This window comes from Temnothorax nylanderi, unplaced genomic scaffold (genome assembly GCF_030848795.1).
Source record: "Temnothorax nylanderi isolate EJ_2023f unplaced genomic scaffold, tnyl_v1.0 TNYL_tig0046_pilon, whole genome shotgun sequence".
In the NCBI taxonomy this organism is placed as follows: Eukaryota; Metazoa; Arthropoda; class Insecta; order Hymenoptera; family Formicidae; genus Temnothorax; species Temnothorax nylanderi.
This window is the reverse complement of record NW_027249108.1, coordinates 1,022,065-1,045,991: the sequence shown is the minus strand read 5'-3', so window position 1 is coordinate 1,045,991 and position 23,927 is coordinate 1,022,065. Positions and strand designations below refer to the sequence as shown.

The 23,927-nt window shown below is 33.8% G+C and overlaps 1 protein-coding gene across 2 annotated transcripts; it reads right to left on the bottom strand.

The window, feature by feature from the left end:
• On the bottom strand, window positions 1-11,830 carry LOC139772088 (uncharacterized). 2 transcript variants are annotated; one of them, XM_071705439.1, is made up of 5 exons: window positions 10,935-11,830; window positions 7,687-7,852; window positions 6,806-7,017; window positions 5,110-6,455; window positions 1-967 (listed from the first exon to the last, which is right to left on the bottom strand). In XM_071705439.1, exons 2-5 carry the CDS (start codon window positions 7,849-7,851, stop codon window positions 846-848), a joined length of 1,845 nt encoding a protein of 614 aa, XP_071561540.1. In that variant the 5' UTR covers window position 7,852; window positions 10,935-11,830; the 3' UTR covers window positions 1-845. The 2 variants fall into 2 exon arrangements, with proteins under 2 accessions (XP_071561540.1, XP_071561539.1); XM_071705438.1 differs by lacking the exon at window positions 1-967 and having other exon boundaries at window positions 3,669-6,455.
• Window positions 11,831-23,927: the final 12,097 nt, after the last annotated feature.

The window sequence follows — 23,927 nt, the reverse complement described above, 5'->3', positions numbered from 1 at the left end:
TTACAATAAATATATTAAAATATATTTTTAAGTACATTTTGCTATGGTATTGACGCTTGATAATTGTTCACCTATAATGACGCCTAATATTAAAAACACAACACCGTTTATTACAATACAGGTACATATTCGATAGAATCATCAGTTATCAGCGACCTTCTGAAATGGTAAGATCGCGATGTTACAATAAATATCCTTCCGAAGTTATCAATTCGTTGTGACGGCTTGCTAACTAGAACTAATTATTACGAGGAATTATATATTAATTGCTAATTTCGGTACAAAGGTAAGTTTAAAAATAGAACACTCACATATCTCTCTTTAAAAATACAATGCATAGATTTTGGTTTAAGTCGTTACGAAGGGCAAATGTAACCAACATATAGTTCCATCTTAAAACCAAAGTCATCCTTTCAAAACCTTCAAAGTAATCAATATCTGTAATTTTCTCTTTAATGAAACCATATTTTGCTGTTGTTTTTTCTTATATTATTTGCTGTCTTTATATTATACATATAACTGTACTATTTAAAATAGTACGGAAAATTACAGAAATAATTTATATAATTTAAATAAATAGAAATGTGTATATGTCTGCGAATGTTTTAGTTTTCAAACTCAGGAAAGATTTAAGAAAACATTGTATTTCTAATAAAATTAACTATGTGTAATTTTTATATGTAACGAAATAGACGTTCGCTCCCTTCGTATATATTAAAAGTTACCTTTTACATTTTCTTAGGTATCAACACAAGCGCACGGCTTTATCGAATACATCGATATGAATTATGGATTGTTCGTTCAAATATGGATTGGCATGACGTGGATGTACTTCGAAGAAATTCTTACGATGCCCATCTCGTGACGGTTTTCCCGGCATTTCTGTCGATACACAAGGTGGGTGGCAGTCGACGTTGCATGTGGGACTCGCAAAGGCTTGTTAAAGGAGTCACACGACACTTGGAATCTAAACAGGAAGCGTTCGAGAAATTTATTACAAGCAATTCGTATTTTACATTTGTTTTAATTAAAAAACAAAATTATTAGCATTTTATCTCAGATAATTGATAGAAATACGTACGTTATTAACTGTTATTAATTTTTACGATAAAAAATTAATTTTAGTCGATGACAGTTATCGTCTTCTCGATGTATATAAAATACATTATACTTTAATAAGCTTATAGAACAATATATATTTTTGTATCATTGACATACGTTGACAAAATATTCTCGTTTTTATACCAAGATAAAAATTGAAACAATCATCTATTTTTTGAATGCTAAAAACATGTGTACATATAATTTCTATATCTTTTATTATGTGATTAGAACAATTCTAAGTAAGACTTATACATTGTGGCATCAATAATATTCAAAATTAAAGTTATTAAAATGCATATCACACGAATCAGGGACAAATAGGACATGCAGTAATATGTGCGTTTAGCCATTATAAATAATACATAAAAATAACGACGAGGATAACAATTCAAATTTTAGGAAAACGTTCACGAGAAAAGATACTTCTTATATAGGTATATTAAATTCCTCTTTTTATTGAAATTTTTTAACAAAACTCAAAAACATATAGTTATAATAAAAAATGTTTTAAATGACAAAAATATCACTTGTAAATAATCATTTTTGCTACATACATATAATGCATATTTTATCTACTGAAATCATAGTTGATTTCAGTAGAAGAAAAATCAGCTATGAGCAAACTATAATTTCAATATAAAAAAAAAATTCAGCAATGGGCAAGAATTATATAAATTGAAGCCGAAAATCGAGATACACACAAATGTATTATAATAACATAATGTAATCCTTTATGCATATACACCGAAGATTATAATACAAAATTTTGACATCAAATTTACAGATCTTGTAAATAGTAGCTTCATTCGTACGAATGAAGTGTAGAAAGGGTGCGATTACATTTGCGAAGTTTTGATCATCATAGAATAGAATTCTTCGAAATCACGGGTTTTGATACGATTTGGATACGATTGTAAAAGCTTACAGCGTATACGGCGTATCTAATCTCATTCTTAAATGCAACGCAGCGATAATCATTCTTAATGTAATAACAAAAATGATATGATTTATTATGTAAATTTGAATTTGTCGCATTACACGTCTGATGCGATTTCTGGGAATCAGATCCGCCGGCCGTTAAGGATGGGGAAAATGTTCGATTTTGAAATGGCATTATTTTCGATATCCTTAATACTTCGGTATACCTTTGAAACACATACTTATATGCATAAAGGATTAAAAATGCGTCAGAATTTACTCGTTTACAAATACATTACAATTTTTTAAGATGTCAGTTCAATTATTATGTCCAAGATTTTGATATTTAAATAATAATCACTTATACTATCAGTTCTCCATTTTTTGACTGATGTACATATAACTGCTTAAACACTTCTAACTGTATTTTATATCAATACGACATTAATCAATATTATGCCAGCGGTATAACCGGTTATTATTAATGTCATCGATATATAATATACCAACATGTTGAAAACCTATTTTAATCTTGAAAATAAGATCCGTATCAAAATGACATACATTGAGCGAATAAACGAACGATACGAATTCTAGCTGTTATAATTCAGAAAATATTCGTTAACGTTCGAATATTCGGTCTGCATGATTTGTGAGACGCTTCATAAAAAAAGTTCATTACACATTTATCGCGTAATTAATTAATTTAATAAACTTTTGCGATATTTTGAGTGCCATTCTATTGTTTGTTTGCTCGTAAAGACAGCTCGTGACATGCGAAAGCAAAAGTAAGTTTATATAATTGCATAAACTTGAATATTTTGTAAAAATTTTCCAGCAAAATATTATTCTAATTCTTTTTTATATATTTCCTAGCATATATACGGCTGTTTGCATTAGATTATTCTACACCAGCGAAGTAAAAAAAGAATCAGTGCGTTGCATGCCACGGGCTCCTCTCTTATCATTGTACGCCTACATTTTTACATTCGACATTGACCGCAAAACAAGATATCGAATTTGCATCCAATGCCAATGTTACATTATCGTGCACTCAATCTAATCTAATCTCTCGGTATTACAAATCAATTTTTCCATCAGAAAGATCAGGTTCGTTGGTACGTTTAAAGCAGTTATATGTCCGATGCACTTCGTCCATACAAAAAATTTTTTTAGAGTTCCCTAACAAACGTAATGTTCGTCCTCACGTTCCTCATCGTCTATATCCCGACACGTTGCGAGCTTCTTAAGTAAAATATAATGCAATGTACTAAACGCATCATAATTTTGAAATAAAGGTGCGAAATCTGACCGCTATTTGAGTTTGTTTGATCTTTGCAGTACTTTGCACACCTCTGTGCAATAGCTATTAAAGAATCAATACGTACTTTGAAAATTACCACAATATGTATACGCATTTAATTATAATCTATATAAGTACTATATTTATATATACACGTATTAGACTTTATTAATTCTATTATTAATTCTTTAAATCTTTATGACTTTGTACGATAAATTTTGTAAAGAAACATTATATAATCTTTCGACGGCAATGTGTAATTATTGTAATAATATTTCTATACCAAGTCTGAAATGCAAAAATAATAAAATAATTAGTCTAAGTAAAAAAGAAGTGTAAGAAATAATAGAATTAACTTTGTATTTAAACCATACCATTTTTCTGACGTAAGATTTACATGCAGAGAAAGGAAATTCGCATAATATCGATAAGTCCAACAAAAGAGTAAAAGTAATTAAACAAACTACATCACTAGATATACATAAACTGGATATAAATAAACGTGTTATCTCAAATTGTTGAACATCAAAAGAAATAAAATATAACATTAGAAATCCAAAAAAATTTCTTCTGTTCTTCTATTCAGAGAAGTCGAAATGTTTTTAAATGATTTACACATTCGCTCTTATTTCGACAATCGATATTATTGCGAATATTGCGAATATAGCAAAAGAATAGAAAGAGGTGCAATAAAGCGAAAAAGTAATAGCATAAAGACAGAGAATAAACTAAAAAGTAATATGTAAGAGACTTATAGAGGAAGAATAAACTCGATTCTATCCACTAGTACGCTAGTTGTGTGATTACACTTTTTTTATAATTACGCATATTGCGTACGATATGAGAAGAAATTTCGCAGAAAGTTTCCAGAACAGAGCGTTAGGAAAGTATAATATATCATAATCTCAGAGAAGGCTGATAGTTCTATTGAGGTAACAATGAGAACTGATTGACCAATTTTACATGAGTAATAATTTTAAATGTTTCGGAAAGCCGTGTTAATACAAATTTTTGTACGAAATTTCTACATTTTTAGAACAACGTCATTCAGAGAAAGGGAGCCTCTTTATATCTTCTTTTCAGGCTATCATTATCAGGCTTGAAACAGTATCAGAATTGAATATTTCTCTAAATATTCTATAATATGTCTGTAATAATTGCTTTATAATATTCTATTCTAAATATTCTATAATATTTCTACAAATATAATCTTCATTCATTCATTGTCACAAAAATAGCAATTAAATTTTTGGCAACTATTCTGATTTCAATATTTGATTTAGGAATTAATTTACCTACGTGATTCCTATATGTTTCCAATTGATAACGAGTGTTCCACACTCGAATTTGACTAGATAATGATACAGCCGTTTTCCCCCTCTTCCCGCGCGATCTACGTGACATGTCAGATTTTTTAGCATTTGTTATTTAATGCTTTGTTCGAATAAGATGTAAAAAGAACGCAATTATATTTGAGGATTTCCGATCGCACACCGCACATACGAGGGGGTTTTCAGCACTGTGAAAACCCATGTGCATCGCGTACATGATCTCATTCGCAAATATAATATGACAATAATAACAAATAAATGATGAATTATATATATTTGCATTATGTGTCACATTAAACGTCTCACTTCTCTGGAGATCAGATTGACTTGCCGTTAGAAGCGCTGGAAGAGAAGGTTCCGTATAGATTTGGTCTGTGTTCGGTGTTTGTGTTCCGTTGTCGTTCGTGTTCTCATTTGTCGTAGGATACGCTAGCCTCGTCGCTTTACGCTTACGTTTGTTGCGTCTTGATGTGCTCGCAATTGATGCAATTGATTCCTCAAACAACAGCTGATTTTCTAGTTTTGACATTGCGGACATACTAAGGTCCAGTGGCTCATCTGGAACTCCCATTTCTTCTACCGACGGTTGAAGTTCCGAGACCAGCATCGTAGATGTCGAGGGTTCGTGAATAGCCGTAGATGTCGAGGGCTCGTTAAAAGTCGTCGCGTTATCAAAGAGACCTCCATTGGCACCAGTCGCGCCGGCTACGTTTCCAGTATATTTTGGGCCAGGTAAAAACTTTTGGGCATTTAGCATTAAACGAAATACCTGCCCGGTTTCCTTGTCATCTGAATCTCGACGTGCCGCTATTTCATTCACCCACCACTGACATAACGTACTAAACATAGGATTTAAAAATGGGCTCTCCTTGTTAGTGTTTTGGTTAATATTTGGATTACTGCTTGGATTTACTCCGTTCTCATTGGTCATTCCGTTAAACATAGTCATAATGTCTTTGACTCGAGAATTAGAGTGAGACGATGGGACCTGGGTTGGCGATGTCCGTACTGGCGACACTTTGACCGGTGACGTCAATGTCACCTTCGAATTCGGCGAGTTCGGACTCGAAGTCGATCTCGGGGTTACGGTCGAAATCGGGGACGACGATATCAAAGCCGGCAAGATCGGAATCATTGAAATCGGGGAAATTATTCCCGAGGTTGACGGCCTGTCCTCGGCGGTTTCCGTAAACTCTTTTTCCTCTTCGACAATTGGCCTTCGTCTGGGACCGCGTTTGGTACCGTAAACGTCAATGGTGGCCGATGGATTCCGCGTGCCGTCCGGGTTCAGCACCATGCCCAGCGTATGCCGATTATCTTTCAAATGCTTCTTCATCGCGTTGCAGAATTTGGTTTTGTACACGCAGTCGCCGCAATTGTACTGATAGACCTCCGAATGCGTTTTCATATGACTAGTCAGCATCGATTTGCTCACGCATGTATATTGACATTCCGTGCACACGAATCCCTTGAAATCGTCGTGAGCGCTGAACCAGTGGAATGTCATGTGATGCTTGAGCGTGGTGGCGAACGGACACAAGGGGCAAATGAAACCGGGACAGTCTTCCCGTATGAAGTGCTGCCGCAAATGCAGCCAAAGGGTCGGTTTCGTGTCCGCTATAAAGTCGCATTTGCTGCAGGGTTTCGGCCTAGGAAGTTTGGGCCTCTTCTTCCCCTTGCTCTGTGTTTCATTACCGGAATCATCTTGCTCCTCGTCGTATCCGTTTGAGTAGTCTTTTTCGACGTATGTATCTTTTGCGAATGTGCAATGAGTGATTATGTGCTCGATGTTTTCCATTCTAAAAATGTATAATTTAAATAATAACAGTTCGCATTTTGCTGGAATCGATAGAGAATTAAATGTAGCAGTGCACGTTAGAGATCACATTTAATTTGTCAGAACAAATTTAACAGATTTTTTTAATTTGATAAAACAGATTTAACAAAATGTGCAGGAGGCACGAGTATGGCAAAGCTGGAATATCGAACATTACGTTTTATATAGTAGAATACCATGCGAACAATATGGAAGATATATATTTCATGTATATTATTTATTCTTTGCAATTTTCTCTTTTCTCAACCGATCGCTTTCGATGCATTCTACATATAATACATAAACTAAAAAAATTAATACTGGATACTATACCTTTCGTTCGCAATGTAGGGACATAATTTACACATCCTAGGTAATTGTGACGACTGATTATTCGTGGTATTCTCGGTCAAACTGCGTGTAGATGACGAACTGCTATTCTTCGAGGATTGACTCGAACTACTCATTGAAATTTTCAAATCAGATTGAGTCGAGAAACCACCGTTGTTATTAGTTTCTTTAGTCTCTTCCACTGACTGCTCGTTCTATAGAAAATAAAAAAAAATCTTGAGAAATCTTTATAAAAAGATAAATGTGTTAAGATCGGAAAACGTGGTGCTAAATTTTATCAACTGAAAGATGAGTGTGAACATATAAAAACAATTCAACTTTGTTTCTTTCTCGGCTAAACCTGTTAAGTTATTTTTTTATACTTATTACATGTAATATCAATATAATTTAATATGTATAAAATAACAACATATATGTATATTAATATATGTGTATAATTTTGATATTAACATTTATGCATTAGACATAAAGCGACGTTATTTACGATATATTATTTAAACATTTATATTTAGAGAAATCTCCTAAAACATCAACAGACACTAAACAAATTCGATCTTATATTTATGGATGTAATTATTTGACAATCAACTCTTAAAATTGTCATCCTTGAGTCTATACGATATAACGACATACGTATATTCGACGAGATAAAAAATAGCAGGTGCAAGCACGAAAAAAATATTCCACGCTTGAGTTTCAAAGACTCAATATCGATACGACTTCCATCGCATTTCCACGCCGACATTTTGTTGAATATAAAGGGGGAAGGGTCCAGAGAATGAATAAAGTACGCGATGCGTATTGCAGAGAAAAAGGAAGAGGGAGATGGAGCTCAATCGGAGAGGGGTTGCGCGATTACTCACCACGTTTCTATCACCCCAAGCGGGCGTGGTTGGCGAAAGGAATTGTTCCTTGACAGTAGTCTGTTGTTGATGCTGTTGTTGATGCTGTTGCTGACCTAGCAGAGCATCCAAATATTCTTTTTGGCATTTCTCCATTTTGGTGATTATGTGTTCGATGTTTTTCATTCTAAAAATATATAATTTAAATAATAACAATTCGCATTTTGCTGGAATCGATAGAGCACATTAAATGTAGCAGTGCACGTTAGAGATTGCAAAGCCTAAAAGGATGCCAATCAGAGATTATAAAAAATAAAATAAAATGAAATATATTCAAACGGAGCGCACGAAGCGACGAAAAATATTGATTAAAATTCTAATTTTTAATTTATATAATCATTGTTTAACAAGATGATTGATAAAATCAATAAACCGATGATAAAAGTAAGAGAGAATCTAAAAACGTAAGTATATTCACGCCGCGAGGGAAAATGCTTATAAAATCTCTTCCTATTCGGACTTATTCGGACGTCGACTCTCTCTCTCTCTCTCTCTCTCTCTCTCTCTCTCTCTCTCTCTCTCTCTCTCTCTCTCTCTCTCTCTTTCTCTCTTTCTCTCTCTCTCTCTCTCTCTCTCTCTCTCTCTCTCTCTCTCTCTCTCTCTCTCTCTCTCTCGTTAAGCTCTATATAATTTATTGACTAGTACTGCAAACAGTAATAAATAATAATGTTAGTAATAATAATATGTATGCAGAAAACTACGATTTCCGAAGGTCTATTCAGAGTATATAAATTCAATTAATGGATTATCACCATAACAGAATATTCATTCACGCTTTTCTTGTAACTTTGAATCCTAATCTTGACAAATCTTTGGAAAAATATTGCAAATTCAAAAGCACGAATAATTTTGATCTGTTTTTTTTTTCTTTAGTAATAAGCTTATAGGCAAAACAATAAAAAGGGTTAGCCACAATTGTATAACTTTTCCTGTCCTACATTCTATCCTGAAGAGAATAAGATACAGTATAGTCACTAGAGACGTTATACGACGTCTCCAGTGACTATACTATATCCTCTGAGACATCATACGACGTCAAAATCCCATCTTTAGTCGGACTTATGTTCGCATCTCAGAGGAATACATTTTCTAGTTCCAATAGTAAAAATTTATCAGGAAATATTCGCAGTGTGTAGCGGATATTGAGTAAAAGAGGTTTAACTTCAGTGCTTTGAATAATGAAATAAAATGCGACTTTATTTAAAAACAATTATTTACAAAATTGCTATTCTCTTACTTTGTATACAGAAAAATTTGTTATTAATAATACGGAGGATAATTGAACTTATAAATAATTAAATCTGAAATTAGAGAAAACGTATTTTAAAGCCATGAAGATATAAAAATGATAATAAAAAACTTTAACATAATATTAATATTTAAAAAATATGCAAAAATAATAAATTAAATTTTTTTGTATAAAAATAATTTCTTATTTTCTTGCTTGGCCTATCCCAATTTTTTCACGTCACATTTCTTTTATTCGACTTATGTCCTTAATTTTAATTTATTTCTCCAATTTCTAAAATGTAAATTTAAGTACAAATTATAGTTTGAACTCAATTGTTGTCAAAAGTTTTTTAAATAGTTGTAGAGATAGCAACAAATCTTGAAATGCTTTATTGCTACATAAATCTATTAATATAAATTTCTCAAATTATTTTCGCTTTCTCTTACAAAAATTTCGTATTCATAGATGAAGTAAAAAAGAGATTTATGTGTTCCTCCTCGAGGCGGTTTACGTTTATGCGGCTGGAATCATTTATTTAACTGGAGCAGCAAATGTATAGTCAAATTCTCTTCGTCAAGACGCCCCACTGTTAACTATAGGCAGAATCTCATTTAGAGTAGGTACGATACATATACCTGTGACGTTGCCCATAAATTAAAATGACATCTTTGAAAGTGATCCCTTTCTTTCTATGCATGATGTAGTAAAAATTGTTCAAAACATATAAGTACTTTTTTTTACTTTTAAGGAAAGTGTGAAAACTGGTGCAAGGGCACATGGGGCGGTAACACAATGTGTAACAATATGATGAATATAAAATAACCTTCGTTTTGATGTAAAAAGGAAAGATAATTATTTCTAATTTTCTTTTATATCAGAACAACTCCGACCTCCCTAAGACCATAGTTAGGAGTCTATGTTCTTAAAAGTCTATTACATTTTGATTCTATGAGTAATTAAAAACACTTTGTTTATTTTATAAGTACCATTATTTGTTAAAAAATATATTTTCTGACCATGTAGAAAATAAAAAGGAGGAGTACTCTCCTTACAAGTAAGTGCCTCGAATTTAAGGCTGCTAAACGCAGGTGATAAACACTTTTATCGATACATTTATTGATCTAGATAACCGTTTTCCGGCTTCGAAATTCCGAAGAAATAGCATTATCTTAAGGTCAAAACGACGTTGATGGTATTTCGAAATTCCAGCCGAGACGTACGTCAAGATCATAATAATAAATAGAAAACGGCAAAGCAACGAAGTACACTTGAAATTTCAATCGGCAAACATTACAGAGTAGAATAGAAATCACGCGCCAGGGAGCACGATGAAGAAAAATTGCTGAGAAATTAAATATTAATGTAATGTGATGTCTGTGACTGAAAAGTTATTAAATTGACAATATAAAATCGAGAAATCTATTTAAAAAGGAAACGTTCTCATAAATTGCAAAAAAATCTAAAAAAATCATACTCTAGTATTTATAGTATGCTAAATTGACTGGCAAAGAAGAGATAAAACGACAAAAACATTATCAATTTAAATAATATAGATCAATATTTATAGCGACATATTTCCTGTAAAAAATAAGACGTTTTACATACGTTTACGTGCAAAATGTTCATCACGCTGTAAAGAAATTTACTACGCTGTTCGTACATTCGCTACTCATACATTCCTGTGTAAGTATAAAAAAAATGAAACAAATAGGAAAAGAGAAAGAAATAGAGAAAGAGGAGACAAACGTCCCGAGCGAGTTTTCTTTTAAGCATTAATTAAACAGAATTAATACAAAGATAGCTAACTTTTTTTCCTAACTATGAATACAGTTACAAAAATATTGTGAATTTCAAACTGTATTTTTTTCCTTTTTAAATTTGTAAAATGAATTTCATTCATAAAGAATTTAATCTGTAAAGAATGTGAATCTGTATAGAAAATTTAATCAAAATAAAATAACATTGTGATTGTACTTACTTTGCTTTATTACACGCTTGTCAAATTTATTAGTAATGAACTCCAAATTCTTTCGTCGTCCTTCGAAATTCTTCAGAACGCCATATTTTCCTCAACTCGTCTTTAAAGATTTGACACTTATATATTTTACACTACACTACTTTTGATATACAGTATCCTTACTGCTTTGAGTCCCTCAGCACTGTTACTTATCCACGATACTTATCACTATATGTATATCGCCCTCTTTCAAAGATTTCCCTCCTGTTCGAATGTTTCGTTTTTTATTAATTTAACGTCCGGACGATTAATTATAATTAATTAACGGGACGATAGTTTTGATGAATCCGAAATTATATAGCTTTTGAGGAAAGTCTCGATATCGAGCGGATATCGGAGTGGACGCTTGACCGGCTTTGCGACGTAGATTCGCAATAATGCGAAGACACTCGTATTGTCGCGGGTAAAAACTTAGACGATCCGAATCGAGAACGATTCCGGAACAAAAAATTCCAGATTTGTGTATCAATATGTACGCGAGAAAGCTCGGACAAACGATACCGACTCGAAACTGAGAGACACTAACTCCTGAATCCCAACTTTAGGTCTTGTTCTAGGGTGGTACCCTCTCTCCGAAATCGTTTGTCCAATAGTAGCACATACCTATTTTACTCAGCCCCTATTGCCTACCCCCATCCACCAACTTGCATACCTCTTAACAAAAAGTTACTCCCACTCTAGTCTAAGAGAGCAAACCCGTTATGTCGCCACTCACGATACTGTTATACGCTTCCGCTAGTTTTCAACCCTTCTGCCTCATAAATAATCTTCATAATACCGTATGATTTTTTCTTAACCATTTTAAACCACGATATGCTTTGCTCGATCAAACAAAAAATTACGGTGCAGTAATAAATAAGGAAAATAAAAAATAAACGTTGATGAACAATGATATTTGAAATTTTTGAAAGTATTAATTTGATAAATATAAATTAAGAATGTCTTAAACTGTATCGAATTGTATTATGTAATTACGAGATACATATTATTTATTAATTATTTATTTACTTATAAAATGTTATACATTAATTTCTGATAAAATTTGTTCACAAAGAAACTTCATTATATTATTTTATTGCATTAATGTTGCTTTAAAAATGTATGAATAATTCCTTACATATCTCGGATAAACACATGCAACCAATTAAAAATTAATAATACATAAATTTAAATAATATATAAATCTTATGCACAAAGGATTATTACCTCCGTCTGTGGTTTTTTTGCACCCTCGGAGTGTATACGTGGGTATGTCACGTTCGACACTATTTTTTCCTACCTTAAAGTATTTTGAAAAATCTAAAAAAATTCATGAAACATCTGTCTATATTGTAGTTGACAATTTTATAGTCATTTTGATAAACATCGTTTATTTAATATTTTCTAGCAGGCTTGCAGTTACGAGCAGATATCACTTTGACTCTGACGCCGTAGATCACAGATGGAGGGTTAATGTATATAGACATATTTTTATTTCATTGCAATAATATGTGTTTATACACAGAGAGAGTCCTTTTTGTTGAAATAATTTTTTTATATAACATTTCAAGTTTTTCAAAAAAAGCTGTTAAAATTTTAACCGCAAATTACGGAATATCCTGCAATGATAGAAAATATTAGAGTGATTATATATATAATGAGTGGATTATAGTAATTAAAATGAAATACATCGTTTTATGTAGTTTGCGACCTGTTGATTATTAAAAAAAAAAATTAAAACGTGCACAAGACAATTCACTTATAATCGAAAGTACTCAAATATAGTTATTCAAGAAATTAAAACAACGACGCATTTTGTGCTAATAATAAAATAAATTCTGTAATTTGCTCTCGATTAATTTGATTCGATCTTAAAGAAACATAAAATACACGATGTGTGATACCGTGCTATTATTCGAAGATTCTTTTTTCGTCGAACGCAATCTGTTTTCTCTCCAATGTAGACAGCTCGCACCCTTTCCCTAATACTGTAAAGAAGACAGAAACTCCTATTAAAACGTGATATTTTAAAGCAGAAGCTTTTTCTAAAATAGGAGTACAATCTACACACAATATGGGCGCGTTGCATAAATAAAGGAGATAAAGGAGTGAAAATCAACGAATGACATACACGAAATGTAAAATGTGTGTTATTAAAAGAAATATTATCTTTTAGCTAAACGGCTCGTTTTCTGGCACCATTTATATATGTCTATTACTCTTTCTATGTATTTCAGTGCACTACTATTTTGCAGTAAGTTAAAACCTATTCCAATTCTGACAAATTTCTGATCTTAAAATGCAATTATATTTTTAAAGAATCTATATTATTTCGAATAATCCTGCGGGGAAAACTATTTGACAATGTTTTTATCTGGACTAATGCGTAGTTTATATGCTTTAAGAGGCCGGTCAGACTATAAATTTTTGATCCTTTTTTTAGTTATGTAGCCGAGAAAGTTTAATGATGACAAACTGACTGCTTTCTGAAACTCTTTCTCTTAGATATGTTTTGCTCGTAGAACGCAACATTCGATGAGTTCGGATTGCATTCATTCAAAATTCGAAATTTACATGTGCATTATAACTGTCGCTTCTTTCAGCAACCCGAGAGAATCGGCAGTATTTTATTCACTCTTTTTGTTCGTCTGAAATGAAAAAAGATAGCCGTAACGGTACCCTCACATTTTCCACGATCTTTAAATTTTTTATAAAGCTATAAAAATACCTATTCCAACGGCATCTTTTTTTTAAACGCATAAAAATGAATAAATGATCTATAAAAACGGCCTTTTATATAGTCCCGCTTGAAAATCACGTAGCTTAAAAGTTATTTCATTTGCATTATTACAATATATATTTGTTACTCCATTATCCCAGTTTATCAAAAGTTAACATTTATACTTGGAAAAATTTAACAATGAAAAAATATGTGTGTGTGTGTGTGGGTATGTGTATGTATATATAAAATATAGATATAAAAATAATATAATAGTCATGATATAAAGTCTACAAATTATGAAACAGTTATTATATCCACGCTACAAAAACTCGTATGTGAGCGTCCTAATAAAGACTACTAAAGACGCTATTAAATTTATTTTTAAAATATCTCGGAAACGGTTGACAATTTGCACCTAATAGGGGTATCATTACATTCGGGAGAATTTTCTCTGTAAATCTTGCCAAGTTTCATTGAAATCGATAAAGTTCAGTTCTAAGCCTTTTCATTGTTAGACTAAGCGTTATGAAATTTTTAGAAAAGTACTTCTAATTTTAGGACATATATTGTGATGTGCTGTATTTTTCTTTGACACGGTAGGTGTAAAGTCGGCAAGACATTCAAAGCATTCTTCTTTGAAAGCATTTTCTCTTTCAAAATTTTAATGTGACCCACATTTATTGTTCTTCTTAGAGAAATTTGCATATAAATTAAAATTTACGAGCGCCGTAAATCTTTTTTCTAGTATTATTCTTTCTTGATTAATGAAGTAAAAATATTCACAAAACCGTAAACAAGGGTAAAAGCGTGAAAAAAATCGGCTGGTCTCATTTTTTCCAAATTTTTCTATGGTAAACTTGAAATCTTTGTATTTTATCATTTATCTTCTTGTATGTACTGCAACTTTCCCAGGCAATTTCTGTCAGGCCTAGCTGCATAGCGTAAAAAATTCAAGATTTATTAGCTAATCCATCACAGAAACATTTTTCAGCATACATTTTCGGTATATTTGTCTCATTTATTTTTATTTTGAATAAAACAAATACCAGTTCAAATAGGACGAGAGATATGGGGGAACTGCTATTTTTAACTCTAGAACGTACAGCATAAGTCTGCCAAATCCAAATTTTGCTTGCTCGGAATTTTCTATTTTCGATATTGTTTTAACTTTATCACTTGACAAAATAAAACTTATCGGTATTGCTACATATTCAAACATATTCCTAAATCTCAGAGCTTCAAAATAGGAAAAAGCAAGTCCAAAAATATTTATTTGTAAATATTAATTTGTACCAGAGTTACAGCTTTTAAAGTTATGAGTCTCCCAGATTATGGTATGTGTTTTCGCAATGTTCTGGAAGCTTTGTATTCTGGGTAAACCTTTATTATTATTATTCTACTGTAATTATATTATAATTATTATTGTAATATTATAATTAAAATATTACATCTTTTCTAAAAAAAAAAGGCATGTTAAATCGATACTCGAATGCACGATCATATAACGTGCTCGAATGTATCGAAGTCCTCTCGAAAGTCTCGAAGTTGTATTGTTGGTTCTTTTCGGCGATGCCGATTGGTTTTCTCGCTGCGCTTACTTCATGAGCGGCTGTCATGGCATATTTTGACAGTTGTGTGTATCAGCTATGTGTATAACAGAAATTGATTTTGCTACATTTCGGCATTTCGCTCTACTTTGAATCATGTTTCGCACACCGCGGTGAGAGTACAAAATACGCTCAATTGTTACGCTCTTCGTGAAAGAGACACGAAAATGATATATTTATGTCAGTTCTGGGTTAAGTTGAAAAATGTGTTCTGTGTTTTCTGTAAATAAAGTCTCTTGTGCCAACACTAAAAATGCACAACCGCTGTGACCCCCTTTTTAAACTCAGGTATACAAATATATGTCAAACATATTGTCTTTTATGTAGAAGTCATTAACTCGGGATATACCGTCCATTCGTTAAACATTACACAAACTACATAAGATAACTAGAAGATTGAAGATAAATGATTCTCGGAAAATGTGATATTCATATGTATATTCGAACCTGGACCCCGAAATAATCGTTTAAACATAATCGTTAAAACGGTGTAACTTAAATAAGCGACTTACATTATTCTATTTTACTTTCGAAAGGCTTGGCCAAGCTTCTCGAAAATATATTTTTTTAAATTAATTTTTTTTTAAATTATTGTAAGTACGTAATCTAATTGTATAATAAGATCCTCGCACGTCTTGTCGGGGACGTTGCGAGGGTTCGCGCTCTAAATTCTCGATTTATGAGAGTTTGCGACCGTTGCGACGAAAAATTCGGCCGAATTCATAGAAAGCGATAGCCCTTGATGTTTTCGGGGAGAGCCATCGACGATCGGAGCGATCAGCCTTCTGCAGGCTGCAGCGCGCAAATGGTGCCCCTCTCTATGGACAAACAACTGACAGCTGACCCACGCTCGTGTTGGGTTGACCATACTTATGGTTCATCTGCTGACACCGCACCGCGGTGCGTCCTTCCGCGCGAGTTTTTAACGTGGACCAATCTCGCCGCGTCGCCCTTTTTCCGGGATTACAACGGACTTTAGCTGCTTTAATAAGGGCTCGTTATAGCCAAGAAGAATGGAACATTCGATGTCCAACATTTGTTTGATGCCCTATTTTGAGAGAGAAAGGAAGGAAGAGAAAGAGAGAGAGAGAGAAGCAGATTCAAACAATGGATTATATCTCGTAATAACACAGTTCAATAAAAAATGACTTTTTTAAATATCAGAACAAGACTAGTCATTTTCTATAGTTTTTTAGATGCTGAATACGAATCCAGTTTCCAAATTGCTCCATCACGTCACAATTTTGAGAAATTTGCAATTAAAGTTACAAAAATGGGCTATTTTTACGTACTTTGTCAATACTGAACGTGTGAACGTGTGAATACTTGCAATTCATTCTAACAGAAAAGAAAATGACACGTGATATTGCATGATATTTTTTGTATAATTTCACATTTAACAATAATACAAATTAAATTTTTTTATCCATTTCATAATTTCCCAGCCTTGGCGTTTTTGACAGCTATCTCATCGGAGTAATGCATGATAGAAGGCGGGAAAAGTTGTGATAAAATAAGAGAAATCGAAATCGTGAAAGAGATGTGAATTTCAGCTAAATGACATTTGGTGTGGTCAACAACTTCGAAATTTTTTCTCTGCCTGACCCCTGTCACTTCCCCCGCGCTTCTCTCTTGTTACCCTTACCCCTCTGCTACCCCTTATTCTCGGGCCAGAAGCCTGTGCAGATTGAAGAGCTCTCGTGGCTGAATCAGTTCTTTTCCACAATTCCCAGCTTTTCCTCCTTCCCCTCACCTTTCCCAACCATCTTTCCCCAACCGACCTTTTTCCCTTCTCCCCCTCCCTCCATTTACCTGGCTTTTTTATAATGGTGAAAAAAGAAAAAGAACGGGAAGAATCCTGCATCCTCTCGTATTCTTTGCGCTTTTTGTGCACGCGCGTGCCGCGTTCGACCTTATACATATATATAATAAACGCACACGTGGATGATTGGCGGGCTATCGGAGCACTGGCCAATAAGAGGGGCCCTATAAAGATCGACGAGATGTTAACGGAAAAAAAACGGGAGGAAAAAAAAAGGAGAAAAGAGAGCTGGGGTGTCGAAAGTCACTTGGCGCATTAGACGCGCAACAGGTTTATAAAAAAATTCCGTACTAAATCGTGCACCTTACGTGAGTCAGTGCCGTCAGTGGAAAAAGTGACTCTCCTAAATTAATATTCTCAGCATACAACCGTCAGCGCTCTGTCCGTCTTAGGTAAACTAAAATGTTTTTCTTCTCTTTTTTTTCTTCTCTTATAAGAATAGCTTTTCCATACTCGTGCTAATCTCTCAACGTCGATTTTCAGATTCTGATCCCCGATTTCCGATCCCTAGTCCATTCATTTCTTTCTCTTCCCTTCCTCCCTCACCTCTCTTGTCCTCCCTCTCTGTCCGGTTTTATATTTTCTGGTTTCTTTTGAGTATCAGTAACTCAATCGCTCGGACATAACTGGACATAACGGGCGGCTATAATGTTCACCATTAATGTGTACCATTGCCGCGAAGTGTCCACCATTGCATACATATAGTACAATTCCTTGATTGAAAATAGCACGTGGATATATACTACGCGATGAAATAATTAAAGGCAGTGTTAATCATAAAAAGGGTAATTTAACAAGCGACATATAGGATTTATTAATATTATTAATTATATTAATAAAAATGTAATTAATTTTGTATCAAATTAATTTTTATTTTGTACAGTAACACAGAGGGTATACAACAAATACATTCTGTTACAACAGCCCTCATTAACTTTTCATACAGCATCTATAATTCTTTTCTTTTTTGTTAATGCGCAGTTTAGATGTCGTCGATAGAATTTTATTTGGAGCAAACGAACAGTGAATTCTGCATTTCGCATCGTGTCACGTGAGACCGGTCAAGAACGGATCGCGCGCTCGTAACCCAAATAAGATCGGGGGTCACACTGCCACGAGAGGGGTCAGCTATTGAACAATGACCGGGTGAACGGCCTTCTCACCCCGGGGTTAATATGCGGACGGCTAAACATTGGCGACCGGACAATGCGAGATTTATAGGTCGACACATTCGCGACCATTGTCCACCCCGATCCCAATGGACGTCGCGTCGAAGAGAAGAGATTTTTCGATAAATGGCCGGTCGCAGCCGTTTCCAAAACCGCGCGCGCGCGCGAGAAACGATGAGAAAACCGGGGAAAATCGCATTTTCGACCCCAGAAAATTTCACCGTTTAATCTCCTCCCTTGCAGTACCGTTCGCCACCCCTGGCGAAACGCCCGCGATAGCGATGATCGCGGAGGGTTAATAATGAAGCGTATCGATCTCTTTGTCGCTCTTCTCTCTCTTTGCTCTCGTATATTGCAACCCCCTTTCACTTTCTTCTCGCGCACGTTTCCGCCCTAAACGCGTTCTTTGTCCATTTTTAATACTTCTTAATTAGTCGCGCAATTAGTTCCGCGCTCCGCGGTTACTGCATGGCAGCAAAGACGTCTGCGTTTCTGACGTCTTCTTCGTCATCTTCATTAAAACAGCGATCTCACGGCGCGCGTGACGTCCCGGATACAGTTCTGATCGCGCATGTTTCTCCGTATAATCGGATCCGTAGCTTCACGGAACGTCACGTCTGATTATTTTCACGTATAGATTTTTTTTTGTACTGGCCAAGTCTCCGATGGGCGACTTAGTTCCTCGAGGGTGAAGAATGCGGAGGTCGTTGTACTCTCTTCCTGTGGGGTTCTGCGAAGGAGAAGGACCGGGAAGGACGGGTCACGAGGTGACTGAATTCATACGTTAATTCTAACCGAAGTGACCCTGGTCGGGATTTTTTTTTCCCTTCATACCTCTACACCTCCCTCCTCGTCGCTGGTTTCTTCCGCGATCCCTCCCTTCGACTCAGCTTCGATTTCGCCGTCTGTCGAGCATCGAGATACACGATACTACGCTAACGAAAGCACGCGTCAGGAAAAAGAAAGAAAAAGAAAGAGAGAGAGAGAGAAAAATTTCCGCTTTTCCGCCTCAGCTGTGCGCCGCCTTATTCTATTTATAGAGTATAGCGTGGACTCTCGCGTACGTATACGGGGGGGATCATTCGGGATGATGGAGAGGGAGAGGGAAATGGGGAGAAAATACGGAACCGCGAGCCGGGAAAGTTTTCCCCAAGGGAAGAAAAGCGGGGGATGAGACACGGCACGCGCTTACCACGCGCCACATGTAAGCATCCTTAAAAAAAGGTCTTTAGAAAGGGCAGTAAAATTAAATTTAAAAAACACGAACATAATCGGTTTGTTTTCCATTCATAAATCTCAGGCGTTTCGTCGCCTAACCACAGAACAAGTTTTAGCATCTTTTCTTTTGTTAATGTTATTTCACACTTTCTTACCGCACTAATACACAAATAAATTGACAGATGAAAGCGATTTGTATTTCTAAAATGATTAAGCTTTTCAAAGTCAAAGAATCATTAGCCCAAGAATTAATTAAAGAGAATAGTCATTTCTTTTTCTTTTTTCGTTTTTAAACGATATTTTGGGATGATTTGAAGGGAGGGGGGTATACCCCAATTAAAAATTATTGTTATTAATTACATATTGTATAATGTATATTATTGATTGTTTTATAATTTATTAACATTTGAGGATATTATGTCGATAGATTTACTTAATATTTTCTATTCTGAAAAAAATAACAAAAATATTAAACAAACGGAAGGAGTACATTAAGCAACTTATTGTGATAATATTTTTAAAAAATAAAAATATTAATTAATAAAACACTTTTGTATTGCGAGTTTTCGATGAAGTTGCACATTTAAAAGTTCGTAAAAATAGTTATTAGAAAAAAAACGGGAAATATTATATTATATTCCTTTTATAACTATTTAAAATAAGGCTAAGTCGCTATCATATAAAATCATTTATTATAATATAGTGACACTTAGATGATATTGTGTTTGCTCTTCCAAAATATACAAAAAGATTATATTTGTTTTTAACAAAACATGTTTTGCAATAGAAAAATTTATAACAATTATTTTATTATTTATTTTCTAATCATGATAAATCAACTCTTGATGGATAAACTCTTATCATACTTTATTAATTTTTGTACTGTAAAACAGGCTTGGGGTCAACTTCCGAAGCCATGACACTTCTGCCTTTTCATCCAGAAGAAGAATAGGGGAAAGGGAAAGGGGTTCCTCCACTGGATGATTTTCACTTCTCTATAAATGGAAAGGATAATTCGTCGTAGTTTTGGAATTTGAGGAGCTGACCACATGCCTGATGTTAACGATCACTTGGACTGCGTTCGAAAACTTCACTCGGATGCACACCAGCGTCGTTCTGTCCTTGTTCAAGTTTTAGTAAGTAACAAAGATAGAACAGCGCAGTGTGCATCCGAGTGAAGTTTTCGAACGCAGCTTTTTGGATGATTTTGGTGATTTTTATATCCCAGCAAGCTTTAATTAATTTGATATTCCGAATGTGCAACTATCAAAAGCAGGTCTTTTCATTAGGTTAAATTCGAAACCTTCAAAAGAAAGGTATATATGGATTTTAAAGATCAATAAAGAAATTTATTGTAACCTAAGAATTTTGTCGACTCTGGGGTGTAAAAAAGGTGACTTTTCTCCTGACGATTGTAAAGTGAATCCATTCATCATTTAATGTCACAACCCTAAATGTGACTTACGTTTTTCGCAGTCAACGGATATGTGCACGATCATTCCGTATAAAATAATATTTTAATGGAAGGGCCCGACAAAGGGTCCGAGTCTATGCGTTATAAGAATAAGTTTTAATGCACTGCAACCAGGCCCTGAAAAATACGAATCCGAGAAGTGAAGAAAGGTATAAAAAATCCCTCCACCGCAAAAATCTTTTGGTTGCAATGATTGATCGATCTATAACGTTATTCTCGTAATGTTGGAAGATTCGCATTGATATTCGTCGCCATATGGGCGACGTGCAAACGATTCAGCATTGTGTACATTTTAGCAGAAAAATATATAGGTGATCTTATAAAGTTTCTTCATGACAATCGATCTGCATTTCATAGTTTACAGATTATCTATTTTTAATGAAAGTTTAAAAAAAATTTAAAAATTTCACAAGTTTTATTAATAAAATAAAATAATTATTTTGTGTAGGTATATATAAATATGTTATTAGTACGCAGAATGTTTAAGTTATCTGAACTATACAATCTATATGCTATATCTATGCATTTCATTACACTTGATTATTGTTAAATCTTTATGATCACAAACTTAAATCTAATTAAAAACAAGAAAAATAAACAAATAGCAAAATATCTTTTGATATCAACTATCTTCTATTATAATTATATTTTCTATTATAATTCTATTATTTTATTGTTATTATATTATACCTTATTAGTTTATCAATTGTTAATAATTTTCCCTTTTACACCACACAACATTGATTATAAACAGTGAGAAACAACTTACTGATCCACGTTAAACGGCGGATGGAACGATTAACAAAGTCGTATATTACCCATACACACGCATACACACACAGGACACGATTTAAAGTGAAGGGTAACTTCGAATACCGACCCCTTCCCGAATGGATGCAACCTGTTGAATGTGAAGAGGGGTTTTAATTTTTTTATGCGCTCATATTACCAGCCACTCATATAATAGATATCAACCTGTCGAGAGAAGGGGAGTTTTTTCTCGTGTCGATCCTATTAGGTACGGCCTTGTTCGCGGAGGGGAAGAGTGTCAAGTACCTTTTTTTTTTTTGATCGGCTTTAATTCGTTTGAAAGAGCTCCCTACCTCGAATTTCGAGGAACAAGTGCAATTACCTACATGATCATGGAAGAACGATAGCATAATATCTTTATTATCCCACATATAACCACTTTTTTCAGCTTGTATTTTATATTGCTTTTCAAACACGATCTTGTTACATAGGAAAAATTGAATTTATCAAGACGGGTTTTAATGTTGTACATATTGTGCGGAGTTGTTTCTTTAAATATATTGTTAACTAAAAGTAAGTTAAAATAATGGCCTTTGACGCAAAAAATATTTTGTTTACTATATCCCCGAATATCCCTTTTTATATAATTACATATATGTAAAAAGTCCAATTTAAAGGAGTTTTTGCTGCATTTTTTGTATATTATCAGCAAAAAATTTCCAGCGAGAACTATTTTTTTTCTGTCGCCACATCAATCCTAAACACAATATAAGTCTAAATAACCAAGTGTTAAGTTTTTACTATCAAAAAAATTGTATTTAAACATAATTTCGAAGAAAGTATTCTTTGATTTCACATTCTCATGCTACACTTCAAAGTTTATTTTTTAGCTTAAAGGATTACCTATACCAAGATGAATAAGCAAATAAAGAGTTATCCTACCTTGATCAGCCCGAAAAGTGAAAGCTTTTTAACACTGCGCAGGCACCATGTTTTTGGAGCACTCATGCGGACACCCTGGGACTTTTAATCTTGAAGGGTTTTTGAAAGCGTTCCTGTATTACAAAAAATCTGTAAAAATTCATGTATTATCTTTAAGATTTCAAAAAGTGATTTCTATACTTACATAACTGTTGCAATTTTTTTTTAAGTGTTGAAACGTCAGGAGAAAACTGCAAAATACAAAAAATCCACTATGCCTTAAAAGGCCCACGGCATCCGCGCAGTGTTATAAGCTTAGAATGTGTGTGTGTGTGCGGGAAAAGTAAAAATGCGATTCATTTCATGTTTGACAGTTTATTAACACATATTTTAAGCTATCTAAAATTTAAAACTTTATTTAAAAATATTAATATTTGAGTAAGATATAACAAATTACATAAAATCGTATTTTTCTGTGCACGGATGGACTGTGTACACGATTCCGTCATTTTGGTTTTCCCGAAACAGAAAAACCAATTTTTTTCACTAATTATATTCTACTACCTTTCGCCTGACCGAGCTTTATTTTATTTCTTTTCAAATTGACGGGAAAAAAATGTTTGAATATTTTTCACAATTTTTTGCGATATCACCGTTTGGAAAAGCATATAGTTTCGAGAAAAACGCAAATTTAAAATTTGAATTGTTTTTTAGTTACATATATCATAAATTTTTTTCATCTTACAACTATATAATCAACTACCTGCTCCGTACAATGGACCCTTTCTCCTTAATGCCGATCATCCTCAAAGGCTAATCTAATCCAAAAAGAGATGATCCGACTACCTTTAAACTTCAGTGATCAACGGAACAATAAGGGATAATAAATGATGCATCATGTGCACCATGCATGAAACGCACGGGATGCATCTTAGGTACACAAGTCCAAACTCGAAGAATATTTTGAATATCCACTTAGGACACCTTTTGCACATTAATTTTAAAACTTTAAAGCAAAAAAATTTTTCGATTTTTTTTTAATGTCAAAGTAGGATAACGTCTTAAAAAATAAAGACAAACGCTGTGTGTGTGTGTGTGTGTGTGTGTGTGTGTGTGTGTGTGTGTGTGTGTGTGTAAACACTTCCTTTCAGAAAAAAATATCACAAAGATAGCTTTCAATAGCAATCCTCATTCTCGATCATTTTCTGTTATTACCCCGCTATCGAGATCTTTCATTATACAATTTCTAGACCATTTTTATTAAAATCATTGTTGTCAAGATTGTGCCTGCT